At 37.0% G+C, this 26403-nt stretch overlaps 1 protein-coding gene across 11 annotated transcripts; it reads left to right on the top strand.

The window, feature by feature from the left end:
- The first annotated feature begins 399 nt into the window (after positions 1-399).
- LOC107863608 (ubiquitin carboxyl-terminal hydrolase 26) lies at positions 400-25904 on the top strand. 11 transcript variants are annotated; one of them, XM_047408337.1, is made up of 15 exons: positions 400-733; positions 8475-9071; positions 10992-11247; positions 12570-13309; positions 15625-15733; positions 15951-16132; positions 18216-18500; positions 18571-18775; positions 19062-19133; positions 19495-19716; positions 20773-21036; positions 22410-22551; positions 23356-23557; positions 24252-24296; positions 25539-25904. In XM_047408337.1, exons 1-13 carry the CDS (start codon positions 645-647, stop codon positions 23472-23474), a joined length of 3282 nt encoding a protein of 1093 aa, XP_047264293.1. In that variant the 5' UTR covers positions 400-644; the 3' UTR covers positions 23475-23557; positions 24252-24296; positions 25539-25904. The 11 variants fall into 11 exon arrangements, with proteins under 11 accessions (XP_047264293.1, XP_047264294.1, XP_016565096.1 ...); XM_047408338.1 differs by having other exon boundaries at positions 25503-25904; XM_016709610.2 differs by having other exon boundaries at positions 20758-21036.
- The last annotated feature ends 499 nt before the right edge of the window (positions 25905-26403 follow it).

The raw sequence follows: 26403 nt of genomic DNA, 5'->3' as shown, positions 1-26403 counted from the left end.
TAATACACAATTTAATTCATATACTCTATTATTTTCTTAATACACTCTACGAACGACCATGTCTCACTGAATTCTAGGTCCCAAAAGTGATTAGCCAACAAGTAGTCCTATTGATATGATGTACTCCTTCCTCCATCCTCAATTTTCTAATTTGATTTCTTATTTTACTTTTTTTTTATTAATCAAGAAGAGATAATTTTTTTCCTATATTTTACTTTTTATTAATTATTTTTTCTTCAAACTAAAATATAAACATCATTTAATAAAAATATTATAATAAACTAGATATTTTATTAATTATTTTTTTAATTAATATGTCATCTCAATTTAAAACGATAATTTAGAATGGAGGGAGTAATTTTCTTTATTAGTCCCAATAGAACTTGGGTTTAGCGTAACCGGAGATGAAGGCACCCCCAATTCAGTGAATATTAATCTTTCCCTCCTAAAACCACCCAAAAAGGAAAATGGAAATAAAAGAAAAGAAAAAAAAAAGAAAGAGGAAACTGGAAAGACTTCCCCTCAAATAAAATATAGTTTTTAAAAACCCTAAAAAAAGAAAAGTAACTCCGAAAACTCTCAAATAATCGGAGCTCGAATTCTCAAGTTGATCAGAAGCTCAATCGGAACTGAATTGTCGATTCATGATGGGGAATAATCGACCGAATACTCGCAGTAAAGGTAAAAGGAATAGAACCAATGATTATGCTGAAATCGCCGCCGAAATTTACAGGTGAATTATTGTCATTTCTATTGTTGTTGTCGAGTAACCATTGTGGGCATAAAACGATTTTCTGGTTTTGCAGCACTATTTTTCATTTGAAGTTTTTTTTTTCTTGGTCTATGTTTAGTATCTGCTGATTTAATGTTGCAGTTTGAGGGCTGAACTGATTTTTATTGATCTAATTTCCTGTTTTTTTTGAGATTTTAACGTGTTTTTCAACGCAAATTCCTAGGTGCTTGCTCTTTCTGTTAATGGTGATGGGAGAAGATTATGCATTTATGCTACTGTTGTCATTTCATAGTGTTCAGTCATTTATTAGTACAACATTCCGAGGTTATCAAACAAATTAGTACGACATTGAATCAAAATACAGGGTATGGTTCTTCAACGGGGGAGTTTTCCACAACATCAATAAGTAATTACTTCATCTAAAGAGAACACAGTGGAGTTAAAAGCCGTTCGATTCTGTTATGCAGATTTCTTAGATTACTGCTCAGCATATAATTTTTCTGATAATAACAGACTGTAGTCACAAAGATTAAAGTATCAAAAGTAGTTTGATTGAGCATACCGCATTTTCCCCCACTGAAAGATGTGTAGGCATCGCGCAATCAATGATGGTCATTTTTTTCCTGCATCTGATCATTTCCATGAAAGACAAGAACAAATGTATTCATTTATCTAGACGATGATAATAGGTCCTTCCTTTACAATTACGTTTCCTGATTTCCATCCATCCACCGAGAAAAACGCCTGCCTTACACGAAAAGTTCATGCGCTTCTTTATTCAAAACTGTAACAAGAAGATTTACTAGTGTTTTTTTTTTCTGAGGGATTGAAAGACAGTAGGAAATCCAACTTCTTCTAATTCCTCAGTTTCACAAGACAAACAATTGATAAAGTCCTGGGTGGTTCAGTTATGGAGCCGGGAGATTCATCCTCTTACCCCTTCTATGATCTTCATAGAAAAAATAAACTACTATATCCAATTCTTGTATTTTTCTACTTCATCATGTTGTGCTCCTTTGCTTTCTTTTGGAGCGTAAATACTGTAGTAGCTGAATATTTGAAGCTCGACCTAAGTTGCGTTGTAATGTCTTTCAAGGATTACCCAACTTATATCTTTATGATATGACTGCTCCTTTATGGACTTATTCTAGAAGAAAATCCTGACAAGCAAGTGGAGATAATCTGTCTTAGTTAGTTTCAGATAAGATAAGATATATAAGTAGTTATTTATAGAAGTTATCATAAGTGGTAAGAACTCCCACATCCAAAGAATGAAGGTGGCAGAAATGCGGATGTTGCGCTGGATGTGTGGACTGACCCGAGGGGATAGAGTTCGGAATGAGACTATCCGGGAGAAGGTTGGTGTGACTTCAGTGGAGTGTAAGATGCGGGAAGCACGATTGAGATGGTTCGGACACGTGAAGAGGAGGGGCATGGATGCCCCGGTCCGTAGGTGTGAGAGGCTAGCGTTGGATGGTTTTAGACGGGGTAGGGGTAGACCGAAGAAGTACTGGGGTGAGGTGATTAGGCGGGACATGGAACAGTTACAGCTCACCGAGGACATGACCCTAGATAGGAAGGTATGGAAGATGAGAATTACGGCAGAGGATTAGGGCCAGTTCGGGTCGCTAGTGTAGGGAATAAATTGGTGGGGGGTATTCCTGTTATGATTCCGTATTCAATGTTCCGTGTTCCGTGTTCCGTGTTCCATGTTTATTACGAATATGTGTGCTTTCCTCCGCTGTATATTTTAGACGGGGTAGGGGTAGACCGAAGAAGTACTGGGGTGAGGTGATTAGGCGGGACATGGAACAGTTACAGCTCACCGAGGACATGACCCTAGATAGGAAGGTATGGAAGATGAGAATTACGGCAGAGGATTAGGGCCAGTTCGGGTCGCTAGTGTAGGGAATAAATTGGTGGGGGGTATTCCTGTTATGATTCCGTATTCAATGTTCCGTGTTCCGTGTTCCATGTTTATTACGAATATGTGTGCTTTCCTCCGCTGTATATTCCTGCATTCCTGCTTTACTCTGTTTTATATTCCTTATGGGTGCCGTATCTATGTTATGTCATCTGCTTCTGTGCTGTACTATGTGTTTGTGTGATATCTCGTGACTTGAGCCGGGGGTCTTTCGGAAACAGCCTTTCTACTTCATCAGAGGTAGAGGTATGGACTGCGTACATCTTACCCCCCCCAGACCCCACTAAGTGGGAATACACTGGGTTTGTTGTTGTTGTTGTATCATAAGTTATGTACAACAGCAACTGTCTGCCTATGTCCTAACTTTATGTTTTAGTCAGCAGCAACTGTCTACATACATCCTATCTTTATGTTTTAGTATAAATATTGTATTTGGAGAATTCTAAAAGAGAGCAGTATTATTGTGTTTGTATGTGGAGTTTTGTCCACTCCATACGGACTTAGTTATTGGTTAATGTAGTGTTTTAAGATTCTTGCACTTTATTTAACCAACAACATTTTCATTTCATTCTCTTCTTCAACTTAGTTTCTATCATTTTGGTATCAGTGAAGCAAGATCCAGAATGGTATCCACACGATTTTCTGACGAACCACCATCACAACCAGTCACAAACCATCCAACTGAACCTTCTAATAGTCAAATTGTTAAGCAATTAACATTTATAACATCACGTTTGGAAGCATTAGATGCAGCAGTGAAGGGTCAAACAAGTGGTACTCAAACTGATATTAATCTTGTTACATCCTCTAAAGGAAAGGGTCCAGAATATAATAGAGGTCCTTGTGACACTAGAAAATCTTCTTGGGATGAGGATGTTGATATTGATGTGGATACGCCTTGGTGGTTAAAGAATCCATCCCACAGGCCACACACAAAAATGGAATTTCCTCGATTGAAAGAGGAGATCCTCGTGGCTGGATTTTGAAGGTTGAAAAATATTTTCGGTACTACAAACTCATGATGATTTAAAGGTGGATACTGCATCCATGTATCTGGAGGGTGATCGGCTTGATCTCTTTGCATGGATTAATAGTGAGCGTACACTATTGTATTGGGAGAACCTTGTTAAAGCTTTACAAGAGAACTATGGTCCTGCAGAATTTCAGAATTTCAGAATCTAGATGAACATTTGTGCAACATTCGATAATTGGGCACAGTCCAGGAATATCGCTAGGAATTTGCTAAACGATCTGCCCTAGTCAAGAATTGGCCAGAACATTGTCTTTTGGGAGTGTTTCTTACTGGACTTAAAGAAGAACTCAAAGCAGATGTGAGAATTCACAAGCCCAGAACAGTGTATAAAGCTATGAGCCTTGCAGTGGAATTTGAGCAAAAAATGGGCTCCAATCGTGGGAATAAAGGTTCTCAATGGCCAAATATGTCACGATCCAATACAACCCAAATGGGTTCTGCGCGTGACGCTCTCTACCAATCAGTAGGCAACAACCTTGTGTCACGAACAAATTCAAATTCTGCACAAATATCTTCTCGTCCTTCTCAGAATGCTTGGGATATAGAGAAACAGAATTGTATAGCCAAAGGACTTTGTTTTAGGTGTAATGAGAAATTTGCACTAGGCCACCGTTGCAAGACAACATCTCTCACTCTTATGGAGACAAAAGACAACATTGAAGGGGGTGAATTAGTGGAACAAATGCCAAGTGACGTTATTGACGGGGATGCAAGTACAAACGACCTTGCTGAAATTTCATTCCACACCTTTCTTAGTAACACGAAAGGCACAACAATGAAATTTCAAGGGACTTTAAATGGACGCAAGGTGCTACTTTTGGTTGATAGTGGATCATCCCACAATTTATCTCTGAGAAAATTGTTCAAGAATTACACATTGTGCCTTATTTTGGAGTGCAAATCGGCAATGGAGAAATCATACGTTGCAACCGTCTATGCCAAAATCTTGTTGTGAAATTCCCTGGATTTAACTATTGACCAAGATTTCTATCCTTTCTCTGTTGGACGGGCTGATTTGGTGCTTGGAATTAAGTGGCTTGCGTCTTTAAATACAGTCCAAGCTAACTGGAATGAAATGTTTTTGATATTTAATTTAAATGGGAGTCGATAAGAATCAAGTGCACTAGTTGCTTTCCAATTTTTCTCCAAAGAGGAGGATACTACAGGTAAGTCTCTACCTGTCGATATTCAAAGTTTGCTCCACAACCAATGATCTACCACCTTTTTCGCCAACACACCCACTCTATCCCTTTGACTCCTAACTCAAAACCTCCCAAAATCCGCCCTTACCGCTATTCTTACTTTCAAAAATCAGAAATTGAAAATCTAAGTGTTTGAATTAATTCAGAAAGGATTTATAAGTCCAAGTTCCAGTCCATTTGCTAGCCCCGTCCTTCTCGTTAAGAAAAAGGACAATACATGGCGTATCTGTATTGATTATAGAGGTATCAATCAAATCACGATTCCAGATAAGTATCCAATCCTTAATATTGATGAGCTTCTTGATGAATTACACGGAGCAACTATTTTCTCAAAGATTGATTTGCGTTCTGGTTACCACCAAATACGTGTCAATCCTGCAGATATTCATAAAACTGCTTTCCGTATGCACTCTGGCCATTATGAATTCATCGTTATGCCTTTTGGTCTCACTAATGCCCTTTCTACATTCCAGTGCGCTATGAATGATTTGTTCAGACCACATTTGCACAAATTTATTCTCGTATTCTTTGATGACATCTTGATCTACAGTCAGACCTTTGAGCAACATATCAGTCACTTGCAACTTGCTCTACAACTTCTCAGGGACAATCATTTCTATGCCAAAACTTCTAAATGCTTATTTGGACAGCTTCACATTTCTTTTTTGGGTCATGTGATTTCAGGAAATGGGGTTAGTGTTGATCAGGATAAAATTCAAGCAGCCATGGAGTGGCCATTGCCAACTAATTTGAAGGAATTACGTGGATTTCTTGGGTTAACAGGTTATTATCGCAGATTTGTGAAGGGTTATGCGATGATGGCTCGACCACTCACTGAACTTACCAAGAAAAATGCTTTTCAATGGTCGATCTACGCTGAAAATGCTTTCCAACTTCTCAAGCAAGCTTTAACAACTGTTCCGGTACTACGACTTCCAGATTTCTCTCAACCATTTGGGGTGGAATGTGATGCTTCATCAGAAGGAATAGGGACTATTCTTCTTCAGGATGACCATCCGATTGCGTATTTTAGTAAGAGTTTCTTTTTCTAGTCGTTTAGAGTCTACCTATGACTGAGAATTGCTTGTTCTTTTTTTAGCTTTGTAGAAATGGAAACATTACCTCTTGGGCCATCATTTTTATGTCAGAACAGATCATTATAGCCTCAAGTATCTCCTTTCCCAGCGTATAACAACTAATGAGCAACAAACATTATTGATGAAATTGCTTCCCTTTGACTTCACAATTATCTACAGAGCAGGGAAAGACAATTTGGGAGCCGATTCTCTTTCAAGGAGGCCACTGAATACTGAATTTCTGGCTCTTGCTATTCCTGTACCATTGGATTTTTCCAACTGGCAAGATTCTCTCCAAGCAGATACATATACTCGTAAGATTATTCAAGCAATCTGCCAAGACCCTTCCTTACAACCAGATTTTCACTTGGTGGATCAGAAACTTTATTTCAAGGAAAGGTTGGTTATTCCAGATTATTCTTCTCTTCGACAAAAGCTTATCTCCGAATCTCATGATACACCTTCCATCGGACATGGAGGATATTTGAAAACCTTGAAGCGCCTTTCCTCCAACTTTTTCTTGCCAAGGATGAAGCAAGATGTTAAGTTCTTTGTGCAGAACTGTATGGTTTGTCAACAGGCCAAATACCAAGCTTTGGCCCTTGCAGGACTTCTGATAGAATATGGGAAAATATCTCACTTGATTTTATTATAGGACTTCCTAGATTTGGTGGTTATGACACAATTTTGGTTGTCGTAGATCGTCTCAGCAAGTATTCTCATTTCATCCCACTTTCTCACCCATATACTGCTAAGTCTGTTGCTAATGTTTTTGCAAAGAAAGTGTACGTCTCCATGGCATTCCTCGGTCCATCTTATCTAACCGGGATGCTATCTTTCTCAGTGCTTTCTGGCAAGAGCTTTTTCGACTTAGCCAAACAAGATTAAGAATTGGTACGTCTTACCATCCACAATCTGTTGGACAAACCGAGGTGGTTAATAGATGCTTGGAATCTTATTTGCGATGCTTTGTTATGGAGCAACCTCGTACATGGAGTCAGTACTTACCATGGGCAGAATTTTCTTTCAACACATGTTACCACTCATCCACAGAGATTACTCCATTCAAGATTGTTTATGGTAGAGATCCTCCTTCTATGTCTCCTTTTGTTCATGGAGAAACACGCATTGCTGAACTTGACGAACAACTTTTGAATTGTGATGCCATGTTGAAAATTATTAAGGATAACCTTTTAAAGGCTCAAACTCGAATGAAACAACAAGCTGATTCTCATCGTCGAGATGTTGCCTTTCAGGTTGGAGATTCTGTCTTTCTACGTGTTCAGCCTTACCGGCAACGATCTTTGGCTAATCGCAGGTATGAAAAATTGTCACCTCCATTTTTCGGACCATATAAAATCAAATGTTGTGTTGGACCTGTAGCATATGAACTGGAGCTACCTGTTTCTTCCAAAGTCCATCCAATTTTCCATGTATCCTTGCTCCGTCCAGCTCATGGTCAGCAAGCTGTTGTGCCGCCAGCCCCTCTTCCTCTTACCGAAAATTGGGAACTCGAATTATCTCCTGCCAAAATACTTACACATCGATGGATCAAAGAAGTTGGTGCATTTTCTTTGGAATTGCTAGTTCAATGGGTTGACCGTCCCCTTGAAGAAGCTAGTTGGGAGAACTGTGATCTCATTGCAAATCAATTCCCTTACTTTCGCCTTGAGGAAAAGGCGACTTCTCAGGGGGGATGCACTGATATGACTGCTCCTTTACGGGCTTATTCTAGAAGAAAATCCAGACAAGCAAGTGGAGATAATTGGTCTTAGTTAGTTTCAGATAAGATAAGATGTATAAGTAGTTATTTATAGAAGTTATCATCAGTTATGTACAGCAGCAACTGTCTGCCTATGTCCGATCTTTATGTTTTTGTCAGCAGCAACTGTCTACATACATCCTATCTTTATGTTTTAGTGTAAATATTGTATCTGGAGAATTCTAAAAGAGAGCAGTATTATTGTGTTTGTATGTGGAGTTTTGTCCACTCCATACGAACTTAGTTATTGGTTAATGTAGTGTTTAAGATTCTTGCACTTTATTTAACCAAATGACCCTAGATAGGAAGGTCTGGAAGACGCGAATTACGGCAGAAGAGTAGGGCCAGATTGGGTCGCTAGTGTAGGGAATTACTCGGTGGGGTTTTTTTATTTTTTATTCCCGTTATGATTCCGTATTCAGTGTCCCATGCTTATTACGAATCTGTGTGCTTTCCTCTGCTCTCCGCTGTTTTATATTCCTTATGGGTGCCGTATTTATGTTATGTCATCTGCGTCTGTGCTTTACTATGTGTTTGCGTGATATCTTGTGCCTTGAGCCGGGGGTCTTTCGGAAACAGCCTTTCTACTTCATCAGAGGTAGAGGTATGGACTGCGTACATCTTACCCCCCCAGACCCCACTAAGTGGGAATACACTGGGTTTGTTGTTGTTGTTGTTGTTACTCTTCTTCAACTTAGTTTCTATCAATTTATCATTTGGTATTTTATGTTGTCTGCTTTGCAGGAATGTTCTATCTACCAGCCAGGTGACAGAAGATGATATTAATCAGCTGTACATGATATGGAAGCCTGCTTGCCAAGGATGTCGTGTCAACACCAAAGATAATCCCAATTGCTTTTGTGGATTAATTCCACCACCAAATGGTAGTCGCAAATCTGGGCTATGGCAGAAGTCATCCGAAGTGGTCAATGCTCTTGGTCCTGATCCTTCAGATGATCATCGTGCATCCCCGGAGACACCTGCTGGGTTGACAAATCTGGGTGCGACATGCTATGCTAACAGTATTCTGCAATGCCTGTATATGAATAAGTCATTCAGGGAGGGTGTGTTCTCTATTGAACCAGATGTTTTGAAACAACAACCAGTGTTAGACCAACTAGCACGACTGTTTGCAAAGTTACATTTGTACAAAATGGCTTTTGTTGATTCTGCTCCATTTATCCAAACTCTGGAGCTAGATAATGGCGTTCAGCAGGACAGTCATGAGTTTCTGACCTTGCTCTTCTCTCTGCTTGAGCGATGTTTGAGTAGGTCTAGAGTGTTGAAGGCCAGAACAATTGTCCAAGATCTTTTCCGTGGAGGTGTGTCACATGTGACTATGTAAGTCTCGACATAAATTAACAACACTAAAACCGTTGCTAAATACTGATATTTTTGAATTTTTTGACCAATTTCATTATCCCTTTCATGACTCCAGGATTTTCTATTGTTTATTTAATTTTAAATTAACAACACTAAAACTGTCGCTACATACTGATATTTTTGACCGATTTCATTAACCCTTTCATGACTCCAGGATTTCCTATTATTTACTTAATTTTTGATATAGGTGAAGGACTAGTTTAATCTTTTCGTCTTGTTACTTTTTCTAGATCATGAGTTGTGTGGGCACTCATAGTTTTTTCTCGTGATTTTCTGTCACGAAGAGTTAAAACTTCTGCATGGAGAAGGGATGAATCTGTAGTGCCTTCCATTGTATTTTGGGTTTTTTGGTGCAATCACGAAAGTATAAGAAAAGTTTCCTCGAATTTAATATAAGTAACCTTATCTTCTTTTAAAATGAAATGGCAATGCAACAGTAAAGTTTCAGTTTTTCGTAGGTTAAAGGCAGAGGGAGATCTCCGACTATTGTATGATGTTTTTAGTGTGTTCTCACTTGATCACTAACTAAAGGGGTTCAAATCACTCTTGTGACTGAATATTGAACTAAAGATGAAAGGAGAACATAATATTAATACGTCATATCAAGAGCTCGCGCTTAAGAACAATATCTCCACTCTCTGTTGAAGCACATACCAAATTTGTAGACTCTACTTTGCCTTGATAAAAGGGGACGACCCGGTTCATACCTACTCCGTAGGTGTCGGGGAGGGGGGGACCACTCCGGGCCTGACCTACGCGCCCTCACCCCAACTTCGCTGGAGGGGCGTTTCGAACCCCCGACCCTGGCACACCACGGTAAGCAAGCTTACCGCTGAGCCAAGGCCATCCCTCCTACTTTGCCTTGATGATTTGCAAAAATAAACTGGTTCATTTGATTAAAGTTACTTGACCAAGTAAGAATTTTGTCCAAGAAAGAACTTTTAAAGATGAAAAGATCTGATAAAATACTTTATTAGAATCTGATAAAATAGATACTTTATCAGAAAAAATCTGATGAGATTAGATACTCTGGTATCTAGTGATATAGGAAGTTTTTGTCATCTAGCAAGTTGTACAAAGGGAGAAGTTTAGCTGTGAGCCTGACGTATCTTGTCCAAGACAGAAGAGACTAGCACCTTTATACCAAACTACTAACTTTAAAGTCTCCTAAATTCATGTACTGCATCTTCTACTTCTTCTTTAGGGTAAGCTTTTAGATTGTTATTATTAACTAGTAAATGCATGGTCTCAATTACTTTTTTAGTAGTATGAAGCTTTTGGCTGATACTTATGTTTAGTTCAATCGATTGTGTGATTTGGAACTTATTCCCTGTCCAGTCCACCCAACTCTCCTAGTTAGTGCTAAAATAGTTGTTGCCCTTTGATCAATTTTATCAAACAGTTTTTTCTGTGGCTATATACTTGGATGTAAACAGGACTTGAATAGTTGGTTGGTCATTTGAAAGCATATTGACTGCACGTGCATGGACACCAAAAAGTGTGCTTGGCCCCTTATTGAAAAAGAAAACAAGGAATTACTAGTACCCTGCTAGCACGGGAAGAACTTTTTGTTGCATTTACGTCGTTTTGCCTCCATTGCCCTCCTTTCTAATGCAGTCTAAATACTAACTGCACGTCAAGTTCACATTGAATGATGTACATCTCTTGTCAGGAATGTCGTCCTTGATTCTGGCGGTTCTATTCTTGAAATCAGGGCTGTTTTAATTGTACCTTTGAAGCAATATGTTTGTTTGTTTTACCTGTACGCGTGAAACAAAATGTTTGTGTAATTATTTGTGGTTAATTCCGCCTCTATATTTTGGAGTCATTAGAAGATTCTAAAGGTTAATTTATTTGTGTTTTGTTCCTAACGTATAGGTGTTCAAAATGTGGAAATGAATCTGAAGCTTCATCAAAAATTGAAGACTTCTATGAGCTGGAGTTGAATGTCAAGGGTTTGAAGAATTTAGATGAAAGTCTGGACGACTATCTTAGCTTAGAGGAGCTTCAAGGAGATAATCAATATTATTGTGATTCATGTGCTACCCGAGTTGATGCTACTCGTAGCATTAAATTGCGCTCTCTGCCTGCAGTCCTAAATTTCCAGCTTAAGCGTTGCATTTTCCTTCCAAATGTATGTGAATTGTTTAAAATGTCCCACCGGTATATGCTAATCCTCTTTTAAGACCACATAGGGCAGTTGTTACATGATATTATTAGTGTTGAATAATACACCATAATATTCTCTAAAGGTTGGTAATGGTGCTATCATTTCTCTGGCATGAATCTTTTGTTGTCCCTGCTGGGAATTGTAAGTTCTTTAGTCATGTCGGGAAATTTCTTAAATTCCTTATCTCAATGTAGAGCTTTCTTGCAGCACTTTTATACCACTGTATGTGGAGTGGACTCTCTTCTCATTGTTGGTCATAGTTCAATGTTAAAGGTGATGAAATACTATGTTGCTTGGACTCTCAAAAATGCCGATAGTGCTTGTCGGATCCTTCCGGAGTTGTGCAGTTTTTGAGGATCCAACACAGGTGCGGCAACATTTTGGAGAGTCCAAGCAACATTCATGAAATAAATGCTTGATGACTTCCATGGAGTTTGAGATGTTGTACTGTGGCAATTTAATATTTAGAGACTCTAGTGGGTTTTTGATTCGAAATAACTTGTAAATGCTTTCTCCTTTCCAAGCCCCATAGTGGAAGAAAAGGACCTGTATGGATGATACCAAGTTAGTAGAGAATATGTTTTAGTTAGAGATTTTTATGCCAACAGAAAATATAGAGAACCTGTACAACTTATTTATTACTCCCTCCGTACCATTTTATGTGCCGCCATTTGACTGGGCACGGAGTTTAAGAAAAAAGGGAAAACTTGGTAAAGTTTACCAAATTATCCTTTATCAAAAAAATGTGTCAATATCTTTTTTTTAATTAAGTGGGACCAATAAGGGTAAAAGGGTAATTGTGTCTTTAAAAAGTTGCTTAATAAGGAAAGGCGACACTTATTTTGGGACGGACTAAAAAGGAAATGATGACACATAATTTGGGACAGAGGGATTATTATTTTTTAAAATAAGGAGATAATAAAATAAAAAGGTATGGAGAACTTGTATTACTTTTGTTTTGTATATTGTTGTCCTGACATGAATTTAAATGGAGAAACATGGTCTGTAAGGATTCATATAGCCAACCAACTTGTTTTGGATTGAGGCACAATAGTGCTTGCAGTAGTTGTTATACTCTTCCCAGCTCCCTAACTTTTAGTGCATAGATTAGGTTGAGTTGAATAGTGAAAAAGATTAGAATACTCCTTTATTAGTAAGAAAGCGACTCTTGATATGATTTTGTTTCACTAACAATATTCCAGCTGAAGTTGATTTTTTCATTTATTTCTTAGATGTTTTATCTGTTCTTTTGCGGGCTCTACCTGATATTTACATTATTTTCTTAGACTACTACGAGGAAGAAAATCACATCTGCATTTTGTTTTCCTGAAGAGCTGAATATGACAAAAAGGATATCTGAGCATTTCCAATCAGAACTAATATATGACTTATCAGCTATACTGATCCACAAAGGCTCTGCTGCAAATAGTGGCCATTATGTAGCTCATATTAAAAATGAGAATACACAGCAGTGGTGGGAGTTTGATGACGAACATGTTTCAAATTTAGGCTGTCAGCCATTTGGTAAAGGTCCTTCGCATTCTGCTGTCAATCCTTCTCAAACTGAGCAACTTGACCACTCTTCTTCTGATGTAATTATTGAGAATGGGAATGGGCCTGATACTGGGGAACGGCAAGCCTCAAATACTGATGTCACTGAAGTTAAGACCTTCTCGTCTTGTGATGCTTATATGCTGATGTACGTCCTTAGACGCCCAAAGAATGGTGATAAAATGTCAATTGGCTCTATTGATGATAAAGCGGAAAAAGAGGCTTGTACATCTTTGGAATTTGATGGTCATCTTCCATCCCACCTCTATGAGGAGGTAGAAAAACTGAATGACTCATATGTTGACTCATGTGAGCAATACAAAGTGAAGAAGGAGTCTGAGCTGAACTGCATCACGGAACGGAGACAGGAGGTACGTTCAATCCTTTCTAAAACTGCAGTCCAATCACCAGAGGAATCTTACTTTTGGATATCTATGGACTGGTTGCGTCAATGGGCAGACAACATCATGCCATCGTAAGTTTCAATTCCTATTGTGGCTTTTCCTTTTCCTTTTCGTCGTGTAGGGTAAATTTTTATAAGGTAGCAGACAAACGAAAATATAATTTTTTTCTTTGTGGAACATTTTCCTTCTATTTACGTGAATGCTGTCGTCATTTGTCGTATAATTTTAGTTGTGCTTAGTTCTACATGGATCACTGAGTAATGAACAGTTGAGGTATTAAGAGTAAAGTCTGGTGAGCTTAGATTCAAACCCTAGTTACAATACTTGGTATGAGCCCATCTGCAATGGTCTTGGTGGGTAGGTTTACTCGATACTTGTGCTTGTAGATTGTAGGTAGGGATGTTCGTGGTTTGTTTGGGTCGATTTTTGATTCCAAAACCAAACCAATTTATTTGATCTGTAATTTTCTAAAATCAAACCAAACCAAACCAAACCAAACCAAACCAATTTAAATAAAAACCAATGGTTTGGTTCTTGTTGGTTTGGTTGTGTTTTTCGGTTTAATACTGGCTAATGATAATGGCTAAACAACACAAACATGAAATAACTATTATTAACTACTTCAAATGAATATTAGAAACCCACAGTAGAGTCCACAACAAATCAGTTTCATGACAGAGCAAGTCATTTTTTTTTTTTAAAGTTGCACTACTTTGGCAATACTGCTCTGAGGATTTCACGTATTATCCTTGGTCTGTCCTAAAAGTTTGAATATAGAATTGCCCGTGTTGTCTAATGCTCTGCTCCACCCTTTCTATCACTTTTGGCACTATTATCTTTATTTCTTTGTAAGTTCCACTTGACCAAACAACAACAACAACAACAAACCCAGTGTATTCCCACTTTGTGGGGTCTGGGGGGGGTAAGATGTACGCAGTCCATACCTCTACCTCTGATGAAGTAGAAAGGCTGTTTCCGAAAGACCCCCGGCTCAAGTTACGAGATATCAAACAAACACATAGTACAGCACAGAAGCAGATGACATAACATAGATACTGCAGCCATAAGGAATATAAAACAGAGTAAAGCAGGAATGCAGGAATATAAAGCAGAGGAAAGCACACAGATTCGTAACAAACATAGAACACGGAACACGGAACAGAACATTGAATACGGAATCATACCAGGAATACACCCCCACCAATTACCTCCCTACATTAGCGACCCGAACAGGCCCTAATCCTCTGCCGTAATTCGCGTCTTCCAGACCTTCCTATCTAGGGTCATGTCCTCGGTAAGCTGTAACTGTTCCATGTCCCGCCTAATCACCTCACCCCAGTACTTCTTCGGTCTACCCCTACCCCGTCTAAAACCATCCAACGCTAGCCTCTCACACCTACGGACCGGGGCATCCATGCCCCTCCTCTTCACGTGTCCGAACCATCTCAATCGTGCTTCCCGCATCTTACACTCCACTGAAGTCACCCCAACCTTCTCCCGGATAGTCTCATTCCGAGCTCTATCCCTTCGGGTCAGTCCACACATCCAGCGCAACATCCGGTTGACCAAACATTTGGAAAAAAACTAAACATTTTAGGACCCGGTTGGCCATGAAAACCAAAAACATATTCACTTTATTTTGTATTTTTGAAGTTGAAAATAAAGTTGAAGTTGTATTAGCCATAGTATTTTGGAAATAGGGTATTTTTCAAGTTAAAAAATATAAAAAAAATGAAAATAAATTAAAAAAAATGTAGAGTTTTATGAAAATTGGGTTATTCCATGAAAATAAAAAATTTAGGGGTTATTTTTGAAAATAAATAAATTAAAAAGTGCAAAAAGTGAATCCAAAAATAGTGAAAACACCTCAAGAGGTGTTCGTCAAAAATCCAAATATTATGAAAACGTAAAGTATTCTGTAATAAAGTGAAAACGTGTTCCGGAATATTGTGAATAATATTCATGGCCAAACGCCTAAAAGTGTGTCAATCTCTAGTTTATACTGAAGCACTATAGTCTGATAATAAGAGCTAATGTAACATTTGACATATGAAAACTTAATAGTATTAATTTTATGCAAAAGAAGTGCTAATATAGTATTGGAACTATCGAAATTAGAGTATCTCTTTTTTATAAGTAGTTATGAATAAGAGTACCTAAAACGTCAAAAATACCTGTAAGCTAATTTGAAACTTTGGTATCGCCAAAAATATGTAACAATGTCTGTATTATTGTTCACTGCATAACAATTTATGTATTATTATTCGTTTCTCTGCCTAACAATCTGTTTACTATAATTTCCCAGTATAGCTAGTTCATGAACCAAAAATTCTCTTAAGGTAAAAGACCTACTTTGTAGTCATTAATAGTTTTTGTTGTATTTCAGAATCATTGATAACACTTCCCTACAATGCACACATGGGAAAGTACCAATTTCAAAGATTGGCTCTATGAAGCGTCTGTCTTGTGAAGCATGGACCATGTTATTCTCTAAGGTATTTTTTTGTGAAATTAGAATCTTTTCTGTTTTGCTGAAGCATTTTGAGTTTTTTGGTGATAACTTCAATGACCATTATTCTGCAACTGCTGATTGTTTTTTCATGACTTCAAATAATATCTCTATGCTTTATGATTTCCAATGATATTCTCCTTTACAAGCTTTCAGTTGCAATCTGTTTGTTATTGATTTTGTTCTGATGCTTGCAAGTCCAGTATGGTGGAGGACCAACACTCGCAATGGATGCTAACTGCATTGATTGCCTCTTTGAAGTGGCTCAGACAATGGCGCGTGCAGATAACTACCGAGATCGAAGAACCTTAATGAAAGAACTTGCAGAAGCAGCCCTTGCGGGTGATTGTCCAGATGAGAAGCTGTTCTACATATCAAAGCCATGGTACATCTATGTTATGTATTCCTTTTTTTAAGTTTGTATAGATGTGTCTAATATGGGAATATACTTCACCATCTTAGTGCAGCAGAAGTTGTTTAAATAGAAGTATTGTTAGTTGTACTTGTGAAAGTGAGTATATCTTATATGCTTTCTGCTGATGCAATAAGGATTAACACATAGTCAAGCGTAACCTGCATCCTCAAGTTACTTCCTATAAGAAGCGGTACCAAACGATTTGAAATGACCTTTCTAAGAAAAACTTCTGGCATCACACATGGCGTGTTATGTCTGACTTATGTTTACAAGGGATATTTGGCTTAATTTTTCACTAGCTGTTGGTATCACTATATATGTTAATACCCACAGCTTGTCATAACTTCTTTAATTTTGTATATTATTCCATTTGGTTGAGCTATCTTTTACTGGCTTGATCTTAATTTCAAGAAGTCTGCAATTTGCTAATGAAAGAAGTTTGAATGTGTGATATTGAAGCTATTCATGCAATTTGCTGTTGCAGCATCTTGTGTTCCCTATTTCTCAACTCATCTTAGACTCTGTTTATTAGATACCTATTGATATTCACATGCAGTGCTGAGTGCTGGCTGAAGGGTGACGCCACCATAATTTTAAGGGCCCCAAATTTTCCTAATATGTGTATATTCTAAATTTACATTTTATGCATTGTTCGTATAAATAATATTTTATACTATTAGGCTAGCTATCTAACCTATATCTATAGGTAAACCTCCTTAAAATGTGATATTTGAAATCTTGAAATAAGATATATTACCGGCTACGACATGTAAATATGATGTAATAATATAAAATTGTTTACACTGAGAGTCATATAACTTATATATTGTTTTTTTTAAATAACTTTTAAAATTTGAAAGTCAAAAGTACAATTTCTCTAAGTTACTTGGACTTTTCACTTTCGGTGCCGCACCCGTGCGACACGACATGGATGTAGGTGTGGGATCTCTACCCGATCTGTTCTACCAATCTTGGCTACTTTGACCAAAATCAACGGGGAAAGTTTGGACATATTTTATGATTTTTTTAATCAACACAAAAGCTATGGTGGAACTGTAGAAAATGGAATACCCTGTATATAGAAATTTCTATGTCAGTGCTTTTCCTTTTATCTCCTTTCTTGATTCTCCTCTTCATCAATATTTTCTCCTCAACTTTTCCACATAAATGTCTCATAATTTAGGTTTTATAACTCTAATTGTAGATATTTGAATGATTTTTATGTGAATGCCCCCACCTGTATCCATGCCTGGTTCATATCCCCGAATCTTAAAATTGAGATCATGAAGGATCCGACCTCTAGATCAGCACCCTTATCGAACACCTGCACCCAAGTCCGAGCAACTCATTATAAAAAAGGAAAGATGGAACTACCCAACATAACTTGTGAAAGATAATACTCGCTCTTTCCCATTTTTTTGGCACCTTTTGGATTTCCTGACTCAAACAAGTTTTCCGTTTTGAATTATGAATTGTTGCGACTTATAGTACTCTTTACATAGTTTCCAAATATGTAAATATCATAAAATTTAGAGATTCCACATCCAAATTCACAGTCAAAATTGAAAAGTTTGACTCTCGATATCGAACTGTGCCACATAAATTGGGACAGAGGATGTAATCTTTGTGGGAATCGCTAAATCATTTGTAAACAATATTGTATTGCCTCATTTATCGACACAAACAACATCATCAATGGATCAACATTATTTTTATTCTCTTTTACCTTTCTCGTAGAATACCATGTAATTTCTCTTTTAATCTTTTATATTTCCGTGCCTCTTTCCAAATCATGAAAACAATTCCATAAAATTAAGAGAGCCCAAAGTAAATTGCCAACTCTTGTTTATTTTTTCTAAAATTTCATGCATTGTATCAAGCATTTTAAAGCAGCAAAAAGTGATAAAATAACTAGAAAAATAGACTTGAAATGAAATTATATATATGAAGTTATTTTTATTTCTTTAACCGAAATTTTAAGGCCTCTCACTGGAATTTTGCTTTAGGCCACCATATATGTTGAACCGTGCTTGTTCATATGGTTCCTCTGTAGGTTACAGCAGTGGCTCCGAAGGAAAAATGTAGATTCTCCTTGTGAAGCTGATTCTGGACCAACAGCTTCAATAAGGTGTCCTCATGGGCAGCTGATGCCAGAAAAAGCTTCTGGTGCTAGACGTGTGCTGATACCCGAGAATCTTTGGAATTTTATTCGTGAGATAGCTATGGCAGTAAAACCAGATGATTCTGTGGGTTGTTCCACTTTCTTTTCAGACTCTGAGCCCTGTACTGAATGCAGCAATCAGCTCACTGAAGTTGCATGCTTAGAAGATACTCTAAGGTCTCATATCAACTTATTGAAGTAGTGAAGTTAGAATTACCTAGTTGCTTACGGTATTTATATGATACAGGGAGTTTAAGCTCAGGCAACGACAATGTCATGAGAAATTAGCCATGGGTAAAAGCATAGCAATTCTTCCTGGTATCAGATACTACTTGTTACCATCTTCTTGGTTGTCTAAATGGAAAAGCTACTCTAATGCAAGTGGCAAAAGTGTTTCTTGTGCTGAACCTGAAACTTTGGATGCCGTCATTGATTTTCTGATGTGTGAAAAGGTATATTTTTCAATCGTATATTCCATCTAGAGGTACTCTACACAAGCTTTATGCATTTAGCAATTTCTTCCTAGAGGAAGTTTCCACTTATTGCATGAGATGATTCCTCTTGTGTTTAGATTGACAAACTGACTGCTTTTTGTGCTTCTAGAAGTATGAAATGCATATAAAATGCCTATTAAGTTTTTCTGAGATAATTCTCTATAGTTTATTGAAATCTTGTTCAGGGAAATGTAAAGAAATAACCTTTTCTGATTTTGTGCTAAGCCATGGTTCTTGTGACCAGCATTCAAGACTTCTTGAAAGGCCTCCTGATCTGGCTTGCAAACGTGGAAGTATTCTCCAGAAATCACCTGCAGTAAGTATATACTGTATTTTCAAATTGTTGTTGTCTTAAAAGAAACTTAAACATGATAGTGTAAATCTAGCTTGTTTTTGCTCCTATCGAAGTCCATTACAGTAGCTTAGTCTAGCTTGTTTTTGCTCCTATCGAAGTCCATTACAGTAGCTTATCAACATGAAGAACATAATCTTTGCATAAGGAAATTATAATATTACTCCGGCATATTAAGTCATGTCTGATTATATTTATCTCCGCACACCATTAAGTAGGTGCATATTCTTGTTTCCTTCTTTTTCTTTATGTTTATGTTTTTCCACTTGTGCCTTTGATTCTTATTCTTTTTGCTGAATACTTTATTTCTGGCTATGGATTTTAGACAGATACATTGACAATTATCACCGACAATGATTGGAAGTTATTTTGCGAAGACTGGGGTTGTACCGAGGCAAAAGGAATTACAGCTGAAATTGATTGCTTGGGGAACAATTTCCTTGGATCTAGTGAAGATATGACAATTTCTGAGGAGCATATGAATTTGAATGACGAATCAAATGTTGGGGTTGAGTCTAGAAGACTCATTATTAAGATTTCACCAGAGGTAAATTCGTTTATTCTTTTTTCTTTCATATAATTTGGACATAATTCACTAACTGTATTGATCTTTATATTAAATTTAGGTTAAAAGTTCCCAGGTAAGCTTCCTAATATCTGCTAGTTATAGCTTTGAAAAGATTGTTTCGTATTCTACCCTCAGGTTTTTGGTCTAGTGGTAAGAGCGTGTAACGCGTGATGGGTGGATTAGGTGCATGTCAGGGGTTCAAACCCTGCCACAACCAAAAGCCTTATATTTAAGTGGAGACGAGTGGAGGGGCAGGCTTATTGTCCGATGATTTTCCTACCGTGTGTCTTTAGACCTCGGGGATTCGTGGTTATCGAAATAAAAGATTATGTGCTGTATTTTTTATACGCTGGAGAGGTAATGCAAATGTAACTAGGTGTAGAGAATCCCAGACAGAGAATCTCAGACCATAACTTATCCTTGTGCTGGGGAGCAACCAGAATAAGCACTTGTCTAATGGCAGCTATGTAATCAGTTTAACAACTTATGCTGGGGAACAACCAGAATAAGCACTTGTCTAATGGCAGCTGTGTAATCAGTTTAACAATTTAGTATATCCTGGGTTTTATGGATTTACAATGAATTGAAATACAATGCTATGCAAATGGCTTTATTAGAATACCTTAATTTATGATGATTCCAGGGCTGAGTATGGGCTTTCTTATCACAGAAGGAAGTGGGTCATGTACCTAGGATGTAAAGGGCTTTGTCATTTTTGAGAAGATCCGAAGAACTATAATACCAAGTATCATAAGTTTTGCCTCTATGTTGTAGAAATCCTTTTGCATGGTTTTCTCCTGTAAATTGAAAAATATAGGCCCTTTTAGGATTGATGCTATGTTTGTCTAAAATGTCAATCCGATGCAAGCATTTTGCATGATACTTGAACTTCCATTGGAGCATGCTGACGTCAGCAGGGAAAAATAATCGGTCCCATTTGGGAGTGGTTATTCTGTGCGTCTGCTGAGGGGTTCAAAAGAAGCTTTTTGAGTTATTATTGAATGTTGATGAGAACTTTAGTTTCATACTTTCCAGGTTTGTGAGGAGTGCATTGCTGAAAGGGAGAGCTGTGAATTAATGAGAAAACTTAACTATACCAATGAGGATATATGTGTCTGCTTCATTCGTGACAAGGAACCTCCAAAATCAGTTCTAGAAGCATCAGTGAACAGCCTCGAACCAAATCGACGGGCTTCAAAGCGTTCCAGAAAGACAGCATTTGGAAACTCAGTAAACTTGAATGTCTCTGGGTCCACATCTGTCTACAAGCTGAAGATGTTGATATGGGAAGCTTTTGGGGTATAACCGCTTTTGCTTTTGAATATATCGTATTCTTAAATTTGTTTACCTTGACTGACTTGTTTTGATGGGAACCCTTTTTTCCTGAAAACTAGTTTTGTAGATGTAGATTTTAAAATTTGTAAGTTTTTCAGATGGACAATGGCTTGTGAAGGGGAATACTGGTTTAAAAATATCATAGATAGGAAGGTATGGAGGAAGCGAATTAGGGTAGAAGGTTAGTAGGAAGGAGTGCGTCCATGCTAGTAGGTAGGAGTGGTTTGTTTTGTTATCCGTGCTAGTAGTTGTAGTGCTGCACTTGTAGTGTTTTGATCTTGGAGTTTTGATGATGTTTGTTGTTTCGGGTAGATCAATTGTAGTATTATTTTGTGGCAGGGTAGATCAATTGTAGTATTATTTTGTGGCAGTCTTGTTTCTCTGTTACTAGTTTTTTTTTTTATGTTATTTCCTATTGTTTTTGTTCTTATATTATGTCTTTCTCTAGACTGTTTTTGTCTTGAGCCGGGGGTCTATCGAAAACAACCTCTATACCTCACCTATGAGGTAGAGGCAGTGGTACGGACTACGTACACACTGCCCTCCCCATACCCCACTTTATAGGAATATACTGGGTATGTTCTTGTTGTTTTTTGTTGTTGTATGAAATGTTTACTCTAATTAGACCGAGTCAATGATAGATGTTTTAGGGTCCATCTAGAGTTAGGATCAGTTTTTTGGAAGTTCTTTTTACCTTCCTCTTTGTAAATATGCTTCTTCAGTACTACCTAAGAACTGATATCAATACCAAAGATACCAGTTTCAAAATATTGTAGTTTGATAATTTTTTACTCTAGCTGTCAATCAATCAAAACATTCCTCTATCCATACTTGGAACCGGCTATTCTTTCACATTGGTGAAATCTGTATCAAGAAAATACTAGCATGAAATAACGGTATAATACGGTAATCCCTTTTAGCAACACGTTGTTGATGCTGTAGAAACTTCAAGATTATATAATAAATTGTACTTATTAACTTAAAATCTGTTGGAGAAAACTGATTCGGAAAGGAAAAATCAGGTGCCTTGGCCTAATTGCATCTTGATAACCTTTACGGCCAAATTTCTGATCCCATTCTTATGAGATGACCAAAGGCCATATATACAAGATAACATGGTCATATGATTAATTACGGTAACCGAACATGGTCATTGGTTAATTATGCCATTGATTAACATGGTCAGCCTTAACTTAAGTTTCTGATCCCAGGCATATGATTAATTACGGCTAAATTTCTGATCCTAGATTAATTATGTCTTTAGTTGTTGACTGCTGTCTGTTTTTATGGACTTGTCCATTTTGATTTGTAGACTAATTTCTCTTTTTAATTTACAGATAGTCAAGGAAAATCAGGTACTTCACAAAGGTTCTGTGGTAATTGATGGTGAATCTGCTTGTCTTGCTGACCTGAATATATTCCCTGGAGATGTACTATGGGTGACAGATTCTGAAATTCATGAGCATCGTGATATTGCAGGTAATACTGCAATGGCAAATGGAATGTCCTTATTTTCTAGATGGACTTCAAAACTCTTATATCTTACATATGACATTCTCTATCAACTCTTACATTTCTCCATGCAATCTTCTTATTAATTTCAAAAACTTGCAATTCTGTCATCTAATCTCCATTTTATATCAACTAGTATACATTTTGGAGTTCTATATCATGTGTTTGATAATGTGATATTAGTAAAAGTAAGTGGTATTCTCATAATTATATTGGATCTGTTGTTGCATTGTGTTGTATTATTATTATTATTACAGTGTTAAGGTCTAATAATTAGCATTAACAATCCATAACACAACATTTTGGCATATGGAAGAGTGCATTACATCATATGATATATCTGCATTATTGCAGTATGACTAATCAGAGTTAATGTATAACATCCACTAGTTTGGCATTTCATTAAAATCAGTTCATATGATAGCCCCGCTTTTATGGTAACATCAGTGGTCAGCCAATGTACCATGTCCCCCTGAGTTTTCCTGATCAAATTCAGTCTTTTGCCGAAGTAGGAACTAGATCAGATTTGCACTTAAAAAAGGGCAGCCCGGTGCATTAAAGCTCCCGCTATGCGCAGGGTCCTGGGAAGGGCCCAACCACAAGGGTGTATTGTACACAGCCTTACCTTACATTTCTGCAAGAGGTTATTTCCAAGGCTTGAACCCGTGACTTCTTAATCACATGACATCAAATTTACCGGTTACTCCAAGGCTCCCCTTAGTTAAGATTTACACCTAATTAATTAAATTTATTTATGTGCTTTCTTTTCAGATGAGCTTTCTGGCCAGAAAGTGGAGGCAAAAAACACTGAAGAAGGTTTTCGTGGAACACTTCTGTCCTCAAGTATCTCATCCCAGTTTGTCTCTGAAGCATCTGCATGCCTAAATTAATGAGGATGTACTTGTAAAGTGTAGCTGCCCTTGGTATTTGATTATGGAAGATTAAAGCTTGATCTTCAACCTGCTTAACCGGGGTAATTTTCTGAATATTCTGCTCTTTGATGTTTTTTGCTTCATTTGTTGGGTCTTCCTTATCATTCTTGTGTATTAAACCTCAGTCTTAAGTATTTGTTGGATAGCCTTTGAATTAATGAAATCAAATTCTTTGTTTATATACTCTAGATGATTTATACCGCAGACTTTTCCATGATCAGGAGGATGAGAACCATTCTGTCATGTTAGCTTGTTCGTATGATACTCTGTATGCTATAATACAGTACCTTATCTTTTTTTACAAACAACTACGGAGTCAGTTCATAAATCTTAAAGATAACAATAAAAGTTGAGCCTGCCACATTGCCTTTTCATGCTGGACTATAAACTATTTGTCAATGTGAGGTCAAATTAATTAAGAGAATTGGTTGTCCCTTCGAGATGCTAACTAGATCCATCGCCATGTCAAGATAATGCCTGATCAATCTTTTGTAGTCTCCTTTTGGTTTCTAGTGAGTCTTTCAATGTTAAATTGATTTATTCCTTAATTCAGTTATTGATAGAATGTTGAGAATTCCAGTCATACTACAGTCCGATAGAACTTGATCAAAAAATCTAAAAAAATTTGATCAATACTACACTACAGTCTGATAGAACAGACTATTCATGATAGCAAAATAACTTTTGTCAAGTCTTTACTATTGTGTGCTAACAGTGGGTTCATTTGCTTTCTAGAACTTGGCTGATAACGAATTGTCACAGATAAGCAGCATCTTTCAGGTCTGCTGATTTTTGCTGCATGTTGAGTTAAATAGAATTTCTCTTGTATTCTCATGTGGCCATGCTTCGAGAGAACATTGTTGTTTCCAATCACGTTTTAACAAAAATGTTCGTTCTAATTGGTCTGGTCTAGTACTTGACTGATAATCTTCTGATTACTTCACTTATTGTGTTTCAGATAATCTGATTGGGTCACTTTGTTATATTGAGAGTATGCACTGTTTTGTAGCTTTCGTGTTATTAGCTCCTTTACAAAATCCGCTTGCAGATATGTGAAGGATCTCCTAGTGCAAGTTACTGTGTAGAGATTAGTATGATTTTGGTTCCCATTTGGTGCTCAATCTGTTGATGTGTTCTTCCTTTCACCTTCTTGACTGCCCTTAGTCACACAAGTAGTAGTTTTGGAAGGCCAGGTGTGGTTCATAGTCCTAGTTTTGTGCATTGTCGAACCTTATTCCTTTGCCTTGTGAATAGTTCAAGACTAAAGAGGCAGTCAACTGTACATGCCATACATCTTTGAAGTTGTATCTGATGTAATTGATGGTTCCTTGAGCTTTTAAGTGGTATTTGATAGCTAAAAGTCCAACTAGTCCCTCCCTCTCCCACATGTAAACAGAAAAGGAAAGAAAACCAAACCACAAGGATTATTGAGTCGTAACTAATTGCCATTAACTAGTTCAAGTGTACATATTCTAGTTCACGCGATTAGGGTCTATATGATTGGAGTCTGGAACCTAAATGACCACTGAAAAAAGAAGTGAATAAAATGACGTGCTAAAACAAAGTTAGACAAACTTGTAATAGCGCATTAAATGTGCTATATAACCTGCTTAGACGGTTCCTACTATGTCAACGTCCGTTAACGATTATGGACTCCAATGGCGCACTAATTTAGTGACCTATAGGAGTCCCTAATACATTTTACCCTAGTTTATCATCAAATTTTCTCTTTTCCGCTTTTCTTTGTTGAAAGATTAGTCATGTCTCAAGCATTTGGAACTTCAAACTTTTCTATATCACCCAATTTGGTTACTGCAAAGAACATTGTAGGATTAAGACATCAAGGATTTTTGAAAATTCGGGTTGTTTATTTACGGGTTGTAGGTGTTGAAAATAAGGTTGTGTTACTTCTTTAGACTGAAAAAAATGAAGTACATTATTTATTTTAATTTCAAATATTTTAGTTTTGTTTGTTTAATTTTTTAGGCAAATGGTTAATGCGATTATATTTTCATTGAGAAGATTTTCTCGACAAAGAGAAGGAAACAACAACGTGAGGTCTGGTATGCAGTCAACGTTGATGAAGTTTGACTCTGTGTGCGAGATGTTCTAAGAGAGGAATTGAACGAAAATGGAAAAACAATCAACAGTTTTGAGACTTTCGGTATGCTCTTGGCACTTGGCTTTATTTTGGAAATGTTACATAGTTGAATGTTATATAATGTTGTTATTTTTTGTATTTGTAATTGCACTTTTATGTGTATTATTATTTCTTATTTATTGTTCTAATATATTATGGAATTGATTTTTTGACTTCTAATGTAGTTGCTACGTATTTTTTGATAATATGAAATATCATTTTTATACTAAGTATATAATACTTGTCAATTCTAGTATGTTTAAACAATACAAATAATATAAGATTAAACCAGAAATCAAGTTTACTAATTTTCTTCGATTAATGATATCATCATAATTTTAAAGTGCAACTACATTCATAAAATCTTACTCATTAACATAGAAATCCTCAATATTGTCTTCAAATGTACATATTATGGGTTTGTTAAGATTAAGCCCGTCAGGGGACCAGGCCGGACCGGTGTAACCGTAACCGGGTTCGGAGCGAATCTCCTTTGACAGGTGATTGTACTGGATTCGATACTACGATGTTGGGTGCATCAAATTTTTCTATTACTCCGACCCAGTCTATTGATAACCTATGTGGACCCAGGTCGGATCGGACCAGAATCTTGGTCTTAGCGTTAATTTTTTTTAGTTTTTAAAACTTATAAAACCTTTTCATATTCTTAAAGTTTTTTTTAATATATTTCGAAACTTATAAAAACTTTTTTTCTTTTCAAAACCCTGTAAAAATTTTAAAGTTGCA

Source organism: Capsicum annuum, chromosome 3, assembly GCF_002878395.1.
Source record: "Capsicum annuum cultivar UCD-10X-F1 chromosome 3, UCD10Xv1.1, whole genome shotgun sequence".
NCBI lineage: Eukaryota > Viridiplantae > Streptophyta > Magnoliopsida > Solanales > Solanaceae > Capsicum > Capsicum annuum.
Note: the sequence above shows the minus strand (reverse complement) of the source record. Positions and strands in the feature narration are given on the sequence as shown.

What these genes read in the sequence shown, in the direction of transcription:
- LOC107863608 (XM_016709611.2), top strand. Translation starts at nt 645, where the DNA reads ATGATGGGGAATAATCGACCGAATACTCGCAGTAAAGGTAAAAGGAAT. An exon ending in GTTGCATTTTCCTTCCAAAT is followed by an intron (nt 11,248 to 12,569) that starts GTATGTGAATTG and finishes TTATTTTCTTAG; the next exon opens with ACTACTACGAGGAAGAAAAT. An exon ending in TGAGCATCGTGATATTGCAG is followed by an intron (nt 22,552 to 23,355) that starts GTAATACTGCAA and finishes CTTTCTTTTCAG; the next exon opens with ATGAGCTTTCTGGCCAGAAA.